This window comes from Cavia porcellus, unplaced genomic scaffold (assembly GCF_034190915.1).
Source record: "Cavia porcellus strain 051 isolate PalLab524CR breed Dunkin Hartley unplaced genomic scaffold, mCavPor4.1 scaffold_24, whole genome shotgun sequence".
NCBI lineage: Eukaryota > Metazoa > Chordata > Mammalia > Rodentia > Caviidae > Cavia > Cavia porcellus.
In genome coordinates this window covers 41,024,145-41,038,102 of record NW_026947507.1, presented here as the reverse complement: position 1 = coordinate 41,038,102, position 13,958 = coordinate 41,024,145, and the positions used below count along the sequence as shown (strand labels likewise).

Below are 13,958 nucleotides of genomic sequence, written 5' to 3'. Positions count from 1 at the left end.
TTAGCCTTTCCATCTTGTCTCTGGGTCTTCCTAGTCCTAGGCGAGTATGAGTTGGCTGACAGCTGTGATCCATAGACAGAAGAAAGCATCTCTTAAATTTGGACAGATGAGCCAAGTGATGTCAAGAGAAAGTGGACCCAGGAGGGAATAAGGACTGGGAATTGCCCACTGTGGAGTTGTGGTGGTAGAGTTGATGGCACAGAGATCCTGTACTGGTTAACAGTCTCCATTGGGCTCTTTTCCTGAAAGGGGAGGAGAGGTGCAAGGTTAGATTCCAAACAATTTAAAGTGAGAGATGTGGGGCTGGATGTCAAACCGAGCCTCTCATAACAGCGGGTACTGCTTTACAGCAATGGGGGTTGCACTGGGACAGGGTCCAATTCCCAAAGGGGCAACATTGATAGAAGCCCTACAGGGAGTCCCTCACCTATACTTCTAGAAAAAAATCTCTTAAAATTTCAGGGTTGTAATTACCAGCCATTCAGATTGACGTCGGCACCATTCTTCCTCCCAGGTATAGTCAGAGTCTATATCAAGTCTGGGACCTTGGACCCAAGTGTAAAAGAGGCTGTCTGGTTTGGAGCAGAAGAGAGCTGCTCCCAACTTGAAAAGGAGGTCACACTGCTGTAGAGGCATAGAGCACTCAGGCATTTACAGAAATCCATGTTTGATAACGTGTCCACCAATCTCAGGGGACCTGCTTTGGCAGAATTTCTTTTCTGTGGGGGCTCCAGTGGGCTCCGATGACTTGGATTTGCCAAGAGGTTAAGGAGGCAACAGGCTGAATCACAACTGAATGTTAAGTCCCACTGTTCAACATAAAGTCATGGTTTTCCCCAGATTCTGGCAATGACTGTGGGCTCCCTGATGCCCAGTCCAATAGAGCCTGATCTGTCCCACTCATTGTGGTCCTCAAGGCAGAAAGAGAGGGTTTGGGATTGAGTTGGGCCTGGGTAATCATATTTCTTTGTGTCCCTCAGATGGAGGGAACATATATTTTCCATTGTCCAAACTGCTTACATGGAGCATATTGGTCAGCTGTTAAGGAGTAAGGTCTAGGCTGTGAGGCTCGGGGGGGCCCCCTTATGTTGGTTGCCATGGTGGGAATGGCCTTAGTGGGACGCTCCCAGAACGGATTTAGCTAACTTTGCAGCTAGAAATGCAGCTTTCTGTTGGGCTCTGTGATTTGCCTCATTGTTGCTCCTTTTTTTCCTTCCCTTTCTCATTTTACAAAGACCTTATGAGCAATCTGAGTACTTAGATAATATTCATGCCACCAAAGCCATCAACCTTTTGGAGTTTCCTTCTAATGTCAGAGGCTGACTGTGTAACAAAAGCAGCAATGCTTTCAAGCCTGCAGGAAAAAAGAATCCCTTCTATACTGTTGGTGGAATTGAAAACTGTATAACTAATATGGAAATCATTATGGACATTTCTCAAATAACTGAGACTGGACACTCCATGTAACCTAATTAGTCCTCTCCTAAGTATCTTCCCCTAAGAACTAAAGACATCATGTAGTAGTACATGCATGGCCATGTTTATAGCAGCACATTTTATAATAGCTAAATCTTTGAAGTTGCCTATGTGTCCAAGAACAGATGAATGGATGAAGAAGATGTGATGTTTATACAGAATGGAGTACTACTCTGCTATCCAGAAGGATAAATTTGAGTCATTTGTAGAAAAATGGATACACCTTGCTGCCATAATGTTAAGTAAAATAAATCAGACTCAAAAGTTTAAATATTGCATGACTTCTTTCAAATGAGAAACCTAAATTATAAATAAGTTAAATAGCAGGTAGGTGATAGGAAGATATATTTTCTTTGCAAATGAGGAACAGTTGGCCAAGAGATGGAGGGTGGAGGAGGGGAAATAAAAAGAAGAAGGTGCATAATGTACGTGTTCCAAAGTCCCAAAATGAATGTAATTGTTATGTACTGAAAGCAGTTACTAATTTTTTTTTAATTTAAAAGAGCTTTGGGGGTAAAAAAGCAACATTGACCATCTGTTGATTTTGAGGAGCCTTGGGGTCAAAGGGCATATAGACCAGGTAGGCTTCAAAGAGTCTCTCATAAAATCTGGCTGGGCTTTCCCTGTGTTCTTGGGTAAATTCAGTAACCTTAGACAGATTTATTGGCTTTTTGCCTCCTTCTTTGAGTTCTGCAAGGAGAGAAATGTGATACTGATCTAAGTCCTCATGATCTCCTTCCGTATTAGGGTCTCAATTTGGATGTGCTCAAGGGAGAACTGTGCCAACCCAAGAGTCAGGGTCATCCATGGTGGTAGGGACTTTTGATCTTCACCAGGCTTGGGCCCCATCTTTAGTATTAAACAGAGTCAAAAAAGAGTGGCTGAAAGTTATCCCATGTTGGCAGGTGGGTTTGGAAGATGGATAGGGTCTGTCACCACCTGAGGCTTCTCCAAATAGGATGGGTTGTGATGTTTCCAATTTAAGAGATCAGTGGAGCTGAGTGGCTGGTAATGCATCACAGGTGGTTGGCTGAGTGCACCTCCCTGAGCTCCAGGGTAAACATGAAGCAGCAGCTGGAGATGAGTGGGGACCTCAGACTGAGTGGCAGAGTTGAGGTGGTGCCTAACAGGGCTACGATGCATCTCCATGATGTCACTGTTTCTGCCAATGTTGTTGGGACAAGAAGGAGAGTCAATTGGGGATTCCGGAGGCTCATCAAGTATTATTGGCAATGAAGTGTGGAGTCTAGGGAAGCAGAGGGCTGTGAAACAGGAAACAGGACAGTGAGGGAGGCTGTTGAATTTGGTACACCAAGAGGCTGCGCCACAGGAGACAGAGCTGACAGTGCAGGTGCCACAGCTGGATGAGCAGCTTGGGGCTGATGAACATATGCAGAGGGCAGGTCAGATGGACTCAGGGTCCCCTGGGAGAATAGGATAAATCTTTTCTGGCTTGGTCTGAATCTGAGAGCCGCTCAGATTGTGGATTTGTTTTGACAACCAGGATGACTTTCTTGTCATGCAGGACATAGGTGTGGAGTCAAAGAGGAAGGCTTTGAGACAGGTTGAGCCAGGAGTCAATATAAAGGAACTTGTCAGGATGACCTCACTCATTGGGCTCCATCACCTTGATCCAAATCCAATGGACAATTTCAACATCAAGTGGCCTTTCAGATGGCCAGTCAATTTCACAAAAGGCACACAGCTTCTGAGGTTTTGTTTTCACAGTGTAGTCATCAGTAAATCCTCTTTTGAAGTTTTTCATTATACAATCAAGGATCATGGGTTTACTCTGACTTGCACCAGTTGTATCTCCCTGCATGTGTGCTGTGTACCCTTGAATGATGGTGGTTCCCCTCAGAGAGAGACCATTCCAATATCCTCATAGCTGTGCTCCTCCCAGGGACTTAGGAATAACTTAGCTAAGGAAGGTGCAAGTCTTCCATTATGCTGTATGTCAGTCACCATGGAACGCCAGGTGAGGGCCCAATCACCCACCACAATCAGTGATCCCCAATCTTGGTGCACAGATGGAGCAGCCTATTGTTTATGCTGTGCATTCTACCCACTCACATTCAACAGCACCTAGGTTAAACATTCCAGTCCTTCTTCCATTGAGAGTGACCTTAACTATGAAGAGGTGATCAAACTCTTCTTCTGCTTGAACTGAGCAGGACTGACACGTAGACTAACTGGAGCCCCTCTGGGAGTCTTACTTTACCCAATGACCCAAACTAAGTGCTTCACACACACACACACACACACACACACACACACACACACACCGCTTTTGGGCCTGTCAGGGGCCACTAGCACTGAAAGGGGCCTCCAGTTCAAGCCTCTGAGGGGACTCCAGGAAATCTAGAGGGTACTCTTCCCATTCACAGGCTAGCAAGGTCTCTGCTATGGCTGGCTGTCAGGCCCCAGCCAGGGCCTAAGTGGCCAGGATGACTTCCTGATCAGGGAACCTTGAATGTTGCTTCCCAGCAAAACTGAGTCTGGGAAAGGAATGACAACTAAGGAAGTCAGGAGTCAGTGAACAGCTTTACACTGGTGGTCCTGGCCAGGACAACTCCCAGCAAAGCCAGGTACTGTTTACTTGTGGGTAGCACTTTCATATGATACATAAGCGGGGGGAGGGGGGACAAAGGAGGTGCCCTGGCAGCTCTGGTTAGCTAGCAGGGTGAGATCATGGGTTACAAGGCTAGAATAATGGTCATGAAGCTGGTACAATCAGGCATCCTGCATGTTAAGTTACACTCTCACTGTTACAGAGGCCAATATTACAAAGCCATGAAGTAGTTACAGAGCTAGGCAGTTCCAAAAGAACAACATCTTTAAAAAAAAAAAAAAGAACAATTTTCCTGGTACAATTTTTTTTTCCTTTTCGCTATCACCTTCCATAACCTCCGAACATAAGAAACTTTTGTGGGACGTTTAAATCTAAACCATTATTTTCTCTAACACAATCATTGCAAATGCCCTGAAATGTAGGCAACACCAAAACTGCACCAGAAAATGTGCTCTTGGGGTTCTCTGGGGTCACAATAGGAGTGGAGAGAAGAAACTCACACTTTTGTATCATGACATATTATTATTATTATTATTATTATTATTATTATTATTGTTTTGCACTGGGGATTGAATTTACTACCTTGCACTTTCCAGGCAGGCACTGTGCTACTGAGATATATCCCTGGTCAATACAATATATTAGTTTTGTAATAATTGTAAACATATGAATCATTAAAATGTAATGAGTAAATATTAGTGCAAAAGATGAGAAAGATAAGAACTACTAATTTAATTCAATGTTTGAAATCCAATTATGCATCACCACCAAGTGGAATTTATCCCAGGAATGCAGGGATGGTTTAACATACACAAATCAATAAATATAATACATCACCATCAACAGAGTAAAAAACAAAAAACACATGATCATCTCAATAGACACAGAAAAAGCTTTTGATGAAATTCAATACTTGTTCATAATAAAAAACCTTACAGAAACCTGGAATAGATGGTATCTACCTCATTATCATAAAGGCTATCTAAGACAAACCAACAGCCAACATTATACTAAATGGACAAAATTGAAAGTTTTCACTCTAAAATCAGGAATAAGACAAGGATGTCCACTATCACCATTCCTATTCAATATAGTTCTGAAAATGTTAGCCAGAGCAATCAGACAAGAGAGGGAAATAAAAGAAATAAAGATAGGAAAGAAAGAAATTAAATTATCACTATTTGTAGATGACATGATACTCTATATAGACTATCCCAAAAACTCTATTAAAAGACTACTAGAGGTAATAAACAAATTCAGCAGTGTAGCTGGATACAAAGTCAGTGCTCAAACATTAATAGCATTCCTGTACACAAATAAAAAACTCACCAAGAGAGAAATTATGGAAATATCACCTTTCACAATAGCATCTAAAAAGTGAAATACTTAGGAATCAACCTAACAAAGAATGTAAAAACCTATATGCTGAAAATTACACTACTCTAAAACAGGAGATTGAAGATGATGTTAGCAAATGGAGGGATATTCCTTGCTCTTGGTTAGGAAGAACCAACATTGTGGAAATGGCCATACTCCCAAAACTGTTAGGTAGATTCAATGCAATCCCAATCAAAAATACCATTAACGTATCTTACAGATGGGGATAAAAAATTCATTTGGAAACAGAAGAAACCTAGATTAGCAAAAGGAATTCTGAGAAACAAAGGCAAGGAGTCATTTTAATTTCTGACTTGAAATTATACTGCAAAGTTACAGTGATAAAATCCCCATGGTACTGGCAAAGAAACAGAGCTCAGGATCAGTGGAACAGATTAGAAGATGCAAGCACAACTACAAAGACACTCAGCCTGATATTTAACAAAGGGGCTAAATGTGTTCACTGGTAGAAGGAAAGCCTCTTTAATAAATGGTGTCGGAAAAATTGGGTCTCCACATGCCCGAAGACTGAAACTAGAATCATGCCTAAACTAAACTAATGCACTAAACTAAAGTCAAAATGGATCAAAGATCTAAATATTAAAACAGAAACACTAAATCTACTGGAAGACAAGGTATGTAGAAATCTTGGAGACATGGGATAGGCAAAAAATTCATGAACAAAACAAACCACATGGGGAGTACTTCAAAGAATAAACAACTGGGATCACATCTTATTAAAAAGTTCTTGCATTTCAAAAGAAATCACCAACAAAGTGAAATGAAAATCCACAGGATGGGAAAGTATTTTAGCCAGTAGAGCCTCACACAAAGGACTTATATCCAGAACACACAAAGAACTAGAAAACTTCAAGCCCCCCAACTTCAAAGACTCTCTCCAAAAATGGGCATCTGAAATGAATACACATTTCTCAGATGAAGATATACAACTGAAAAATAAATACATGAAGAAATGTTCACCATCACTGGTCATTCAAGAAATACAAATTAAAATGGCACGGAGATTTCATCTCACTCCAGAAAGAATGGCTGCCATCAAGAAATCAACTGATAACAAATGTTGATCAGGCTGTGGGGAAAAAGGAACACTTCTTTGGTGTTGGTGCAAGTATAGACTGGTGCAGTCACTGTGGAAATCTTCAAAAAACTAGGATTGGAAGTTCTATTAAATCCAGCTATTCCCCTCCTGGGTATTTTCCCAGAAAAATTGAAAATGTCATGTCTCAGCAATATTTGTGCACCCATGTTTATAGCAGCACAATTTGTAATAGCTAAATCTTGGAAACAACCAAAGTGCCCAGCAACTGCAGAATGGATGAAAAAGATGTGGTATTTTTATATGATGGAATGTTACTCAGCTATAAAAAGGATGGTCTTGAGGCTTTTGTAGGTAAAATGAAGACAACTTGAGACTATCCTCATAAGTGAAATAAATTAGACTCACATTTTTAAATATTATATTGTCTCTCTAGTATAAAAATAATAATGTAAACTGAAAGAGTAATAAGATACAAAATTTATAATAGATATTGTGATAGTGAAAGGGAAAGAAAGTGCTCTAAAGGATATAACTATATATGCAGTTAGGTGTGCAAGAAAGATGACCATACTACTAAGTTTTTGTTAGTTCATCAAGCAGAATGGTTTGTAGTGTCATTGTTTGACTACTTTTTATGCTTTGATTTTATGACTTGAGCAACTACTAAGATAACAATATGTAATTTATCAACTAGTAATTTCATACTGGTTTTTTAAAAATTCTGTACCATTTCTACCCTTTTTTCTCTTTTGCTTTTTTTCCTCTAAATAAAAATTAAAAATAAAGAAAATAAATCCAATAAAGCCCTTCCCAAGCAGGGCCCAAAGATTGTTCATTAAGATGGGTTGCTGTAATAATTAAAGACCGAACAGTCCGACTCAATGTGTAACTTCAGATTTAAAATGGACCTGTGGGCATGGGGAAAACAATTACAAAGTCTCTGCATGGACAGAGGAGAAATGTAAATATTGAGCACACACTAAGTTATCCTATAAATCGTTCTTTTTACCTCTACAAATTGTACTCTCCTTTTTATAGCAATTTCCCTTTATTCTTAAGAAAAGCTCGCTGTGATAATTAGAGTGAGGGGTCATGGTATACTGTGGTTTGACTGCTAGAGTCCACCGAATGCCATGTGTTAAAGAATTGATTGTTTTTGAGCCACAATGGAACTGTCTAGAATGAAGCCTAGTTGGGGAAGTTCTTCCATTAGGCATGAGCTGTGGAGGGGACATTCCACTCCCTGTCTCCTTCCTGTGTATTTTCTTGTAGCTGCTATGAGATGAGCTGCTCTTGTCCACCATATGCTCCCCAACATGATTTTCTGTCTCCCGTCTTACTTAAAAGCACTGAGGTCAATGAAAAATGGACTGAATACTCTGAAACCATGAGCTAATAAACCTTTCCATCATGTGACTTGATTCTCTCCAGCATTTCATTATAGTGATAGAAAACACAGTAACACATGTGTTTGCTTACTTCAAAATAGCAAAGCATATCAGAATTTTTTTTCACAGTAAGTTTTTCTTTATAGTTCCTCAGCCTGGAATGAATGCTCTTAGAGTCAAGAATGAGTGGGTATCATTGCCAACTCAGGCCTCCTCAAGAACTGGCAAACAGTCTCAAGGAAGGTGAGGTGCCCTGGTGACTGTAGCTCTCAAATCATGGGATTTGTTCCCTCACTTCTGAGATCATCCTGATTCCTTCTATTTCCCGCTCAATTAGAAACTTCCTCTTTGAGTCACAGTGTCACTACCAGCCCCAGTGACAGCATGGCACCAGCCTATCCAGGGAGCATCTGTGACTGCTGAGAGGGCATCAGAAGGGGACACGAGACATTGCCAAACAGGTAAGAAATAAGCAAGAATGAAGCCCCAGCAGTGAAGTGCACACCAGGATTACTTTAGTAATCAACAGTCATTAATGGTACTACAGTCAACAGTAATCTATAACACATAATCATTTCTCGTTAGGACCATGATTATGTGTTATAGATTTCTATCTATGAGCTTCCCTCTCTGAATGTGATTCGTGGGAAAGAGGGTCACATATTTTTAGCTTCTCCCAGAAACGCATCACCTCTTCACTCCTGCACCAGCTCTGTCCACTGCCATCCTAGCAATGGCTTCCCCTGTTACAAAGGAACAGAGGAAAGCCACTGAGAAATGGGGGAAAGCCTCCTGTCCTGAGCTGCAGGACACCTCCAGAAATGGTACCAACAAAAGCACCCATTTTGTGGGTAGGTGCTGGGAAACCCGGTTAGAGTTGGGCACCAGTATTCAAAGGATATCCAGGATTTTCATCAATTGATATCTCAGCAACTTGAACAAGGAAGTTTGGAAGATTCCTGGGCTCATCATGGCCAGATCTACTGGATGAATCACTCACTCACATTGTCCTAGGTGGACCCAGAGACCTGCCCAGCTCAGCAGTTTCTTTCTAGTGTGTTTGAGGAAGGAAAGGGCGTACCTGCCTGACTCTGTGCCTGGCTCTTTGGGTGGACAGTGAGGTTTCTGGAACTTGTTCTATGAATTTTACCACCTTGTGATAAACTGGGGAGATGAGCCCCATACCTCTTTGTGTAGTCCCCATAGCCAAGACCAAGCACATTTTGGGATTCAGAGCATCAGGCTGCCCAGTTTAATCCCAGGCTTTAAATACACGGAGATGGGAGATGGAAGCATTAGTTTGAAATTGTCTCCAGACTCCCCTTAACAGCAGCAAACTGGAGCTCCTCAGAGCAACAAGTGAGCTCAACTGCCGCAGCCTAAGTCTGTATCCTCATGAACAAGCTCCCCATCACTGTATCCTCTCTACATCCTGAAGTAGCAGGGAAGGAAGTAACTCCTCTTCAGGCTGAGAAGAATTTGCATATTGGTGACTGGCTGCTGCGGGTTCTCTGTGGGATTTCCCCACCAGACACACCCTGCGAGAAGGCTCAGTGCTACAGAACTCTGCTCCAGCCTCTTGGCCCTTTATATGGCAGTGCACTTCACTTCTTCTCCAGTCTCTGCTTCAGAAGTCCACCAGGCGTCAGCCATGAGGATCCTTCATTTCCTCTTCTCCATCCTCCTCATATTCTTACTGACGCTGGCAGGTAAGAAAGCAGGGAACAAACAGTTCAAAACAGATGATGGAGCCAAATCAGATCTCTGTCTCTGTCTCTGTCTCTGTCTCTGTCTCTGTCTCTGTCTCTGCCTCCCCCACCTCTCTCTTCTGTTTTGTCTCTGTCCTGTGTCTCAGTGTCATTCTCTTTTGCATTTTGTTATCTCTTTCTTTGTTGCTTCAGTTTGTCACTTTTTGGAATTCTGTCATCCTGTCCTCTTTCTCTCTCTCCTTTCTCTCCATGCTTCTCTTCTCTCCCTCCCCATTCCTTCAACCCATTTTAGATCAGTTTGTATGGATTGCATGACAGATCTGAGCACCATTTCCAAAACCTTGAAAGTTGTTTAAGGAAGTTGTGTTTCTTTGTGGTAGAGTGGCTCCTCACTGTGTGTGAATACCACATTTTCTTACCCATTCTTCCGCTGGTGGACAAATCCACTGCTACCATGATCTAACCGACATAAATCGTGCTGCTGTAAACCTGGCTATGCATATATCCTGGAATATGATGGTATTAACTCTTTGGGAATGATACCCAGAAGAAGGATATTTTAATATTTATGCTAATTTGTTTTATTTATATTTCTGCCTTTTCATAGTCCATTGAAAAGAAAATTTTGGTCTATTATCTATTTCTTCTTTGAAAGAGAGACTCTTGTCTGTATATTGGACTCTGAATAGCTAATAGCTTGAAGATAATGATACACAGTGTATGAACTACTGTCAATTTCTTATTATTTTGCTGTAAGACTTCGGGATTTTTTTCATTTAGAAAAAATTCTCACTGGGGATTCACACTTCCTTCTCGGCCCACCTGCAGCTTTTAGTTCTGTGGCCTCACTTTTCCACATGCGAAAGCTGCACATTTTGGGTGAAATCTGTGGTGACTTAGTTTCTTTCTTTTCAGACTTTTTCTTACATGAAATGTTTACTATTATATAAAGAATTGCAGAGCATTATCTTGTAGGAATCAAAAGCCAGAGTCTTCTGGAAGCTCAGAGATCCCCATAGAAAGATCCAGAGCAGCCTGCACCTGGGGAGCTGGCTGCTCCCAGGTGTTTGTTTAGGACACTGTCCCTGCAGGGCCGCTCCGTCCTCCCCGTACAGGGTCGGCTCTCAACACCTCATGCCCTAGCTTCACCTCATCCTTCACATCATGACAACAGCATTCCGAGGGATGAGTAAAAGGAAAGAGCAGTGTGGTTTTCAGGGAGGCACAAAGGGCTGGGGACATAGCTCAGCAGCACAGTGCCTGCCTGGCAAGTGGTAGGCCCTAAGTTTAGATTCCTGAAACCAACACAAAGAAAAGAGAAAAACTTTAGAGAGAGGCATACAGAGAAGAGGAGGAAGTGTAGGGCTAGGACTTGACATAATAAATCAGAAATTATATTGGAAAATTGGGCTTTCTCAGCTTTGTTCATAAGAACAAGGAGGCTTTTAAAAAATTTATTAGCGCACATTTCTAGTACATGGTGCTTACACTGCTTGTGGGAAGTTGGCACATGTACGTAATACATCTTAGTTCCTTTCTGTACGCTCCCTCCCCTCAGCTCTTCATCTGCCATGTCTTGATTTCATTTTCTTTTTGTGGTAAGTGTTTGCAGTACATAATGTTCACATTCCTTGTACATAATACATCGTGGTTTATTTTTTTTCAGTCCCTTTAACTTCTACCTCCATCTCCTTTCACAAAGGAGAAATATGGATCTTTCTGCTTCTAATCATCTATTTTTTTATCAACAATAACACACACATTCTGGAGAGGCTACTGGGAAAAAGGAGCCCTTCTACACTGATAGTGGGATTGTAAAGTAGTGCATGCAGTACCAATGTAGAAAGTAATGTAGAAGATTTTTCAAAAACCTAAAACTAGAAATTCCATTTCACTCAGCTATTCCCCTTCTAGGTATCTTTCCAAAAGCATTAAAGACATTGCCCTGTTGTGATACACACATACCAATATTTTAACAGCACAGTTCTCAGAGCTAAATCTTGGAAGTTGGCTGTATGTCCATCAACGGATGAATGGATAAAGGAAAAATGAGATTTACACTCTGTGGAGTACTCTTCTGCCACAAAGAAAAATAAACTTGAATCGTTTGAAGGGAAATGGATGCACCTTAAGACCACACTGTTAAATGCAATAAATCAGAAATGCATGCTCATGTATTTCTTGGTTTCTCTTATATGAGATATCTATAATATTACTAGAGAACAAACAGGTTTTGATATATACAATGGACCTTTGTATGTGCTGATATTTAGAGCAATAGCAGGAAGAGATGGAGAGGAGGAGGAGGAAGAAGGAGGGAAGGAAAGAAGGAAGACAGGAAGAAAGGAAGGAGGGAAGGAAGGAAGGATGGATGGATGAGGTTATGACCAGAAATTAGAAACCAGAAAGAATACTTTGGAAGTTTAGGTAACCTATTAATTTTTGTTTTCAACCTGAGTTACTTTAGGCATCAAGAGCTCATTCAACAATTCTAGTACTTGGCAGCAGTATGCTTTTCTCCCATCTCAGTGTAAATGGTGAACTAAACGCTGCACGACAGACCTTGTAACAGATCACTGTAGGCTGCTCCAATGCTGAGACTGTTGGCTGTGTGCAGACACAAGTGGGGTCCTGAGAGCTGACCTTCTTTTGGCCAGGCCACCCTGCACAGCTCCTGTCCGATGCATGTGGAGCCACAGAGCAGGGCCTTCATCATTCTGGTTCTGGGGAAATGCACGTCCCCTGCAAAGGCAGCAATGCCGGGCTTTGTTGAGAGCTGGATGCAAGCTGTCCTTGGTCCTGTTGCTCTGTGCAGGTGAAATAATCTCAGCCTTCACAGTGAAACCCACGAGGGTGTCCAGATAGTCAGAGCATGTGTGTTCATGTCCCTCCTGATGTGGCATTTCGGTATAACCTTTATCTATTTATTTACTTTAGGTTTTTCTAATGCTGTAAACAATCCTGTCAGTTGCTACAAAAGTGGAGGTGCGTGCACGTTGAAATGTGGTACCCATCAGAAAAACATCGGCACCTGTGGTTTCCCCTTCACCAAATGCTGTAAATGAGAGCACAGAAGCTGAGAGGCTGCCTGGACAAATGTGGAGCCAGGAACTTCCCCTGAACAAGGATCTGTCAGATTAAACCATTTTGTTGAAATAAGGGATCACGTCTTTTGTCACTGTGGGGTTCTAGAGGTTTCATTCACACAAACTCACGTCTGAAATCTTTGCAGACTGCCTCTGAGTTCTGCACTGGAGAACCAGGAGCACTGTCACTAGGCTTTTAAGTGCTTTCCAGGGGCTTCTGGCCCCTCTGGCCCCTCCAACTTTGCCTCAGTGCTTTCCTGCTATGTGCTCTGCTATCGTGCTGCCCCCCGTTCACATTAACCCACCCCGAACACCCTGCCTCCTCTGCTGAACCAGCCCCAAGGCCCCTGCTTCACAGAGCCAGAGGAGGCAGACTGTGTCCTCCCTGCTGCAGAGCTGCTCGTTTCTCTCTGGTGTTTCTGACCGACACTCTGTTCACACACAGGTTGAGTTATTGCTCTCTCTCTGGATGGAAGGTCACAATGGGTACAGACTTTGCTTATTCAGTTACACACTTGCCATTGAAAGGAGATCTTAAATCACCAGTGATTACAATTGAATGCCAAAGCTGAGCGGCATCAAGTTTTCTTCATGTAGAAATAGTGTGATACAAGCTAACTAAGTGGAAAACATGCCTTTAAGGAAGGCACCAGTGACACCAATAAAGTGTGGAATCCAGGGAAATGAGAGCCAAGGCCAAAATATAAAAGGCCTTTGGCAGCAAAAAGAAGCCAAAAAAAAAATTTTTTTTTTGAGACAGGGTCTCGCTATGCATTTCAGGCTGGTCTCAAACTCAGTTTGTAGCCCACACAGTTCTCCAACTCACAATGATCCTCCTGCCTCAGCCTCTGGGTGCTGGGATTACAGCCATGTGCCACTACACCCAGCAAGAAGCCACATATTTTTAAAAAGCCTTTACCTTCCTTCCGAGGTCATTCTTAGATAACACATGATCTGTGTCCCTTCTGTATAGCTGTTTCTTACATGAACTCTTCAGTTAATGGGATCTGCTTATTAGCAGATAAGCTGCTTCTGTGTAAAGGGAAGTGTGATCCCAAATAATGTCATGGTTTTCTTAAAACCTCAAAGAGAAAAAAATGAAACCTTGTAACAGTAAAAATATTTTAATCTAGATAGATACATCTGACAAGAGGATCTGATCACAAGTTCAAATTAAGTTACCCAAAGATGTATGCCAGTATAATATAATATTATCTAATAACTTTAATCTAATGCACCAAAAACTCATGAGGGCCTAACTAATGAGATTTGAGCTGCGGACCAGATCTC

General features: G+C 41.9%; 1 protein-coding gene across 1 annotated transcript; it reads left to right on the top strand.

Moving 5' to 3' along the window:
- The first annotated feature begins 9,409 nt into the window (after positions 1–9,409).
- LOC101788425 (beta-defensin 8-like) lies at positions 9,410–12,741 on the top strand. The gene is made up of 2 exons (XM_005008192.4): positions 9,410–9,582; positions 12,520–12,741. The coding sequence occupies exons 1-2, from the start codon at positions 9,465–9,467 to the stop codon at positions 12,645–12,647; spliced, it is 246 nt and encodes an 81-aa protein (XP_005008249.2). The 5' UTR covers positions 9,410–9,464; the 3' UTR covers positions 12,648–12,741.
- The last annotated feature ends 1,217 nt before the right edge of the window (positions 12,742–13,958 follow it).

Bases quoted from the DNA above. Each gene is read 5' to 3' on its own strand.
- LOC101788425 (XM_005008192.4), top strand. From the start codon at position 9,465: ATGGCAGTGCACTTCACTTCTTCTCCAGTCTCTGCTTCAGAAGTCCAC. The intron at 9,583-12,519 runs GTAAGAAAGCAG...TATTTACTTTAG, and splicing joins ATTCTTACTGACGCTGGCAG to GTTTTTCTAATGCTGTAAAC.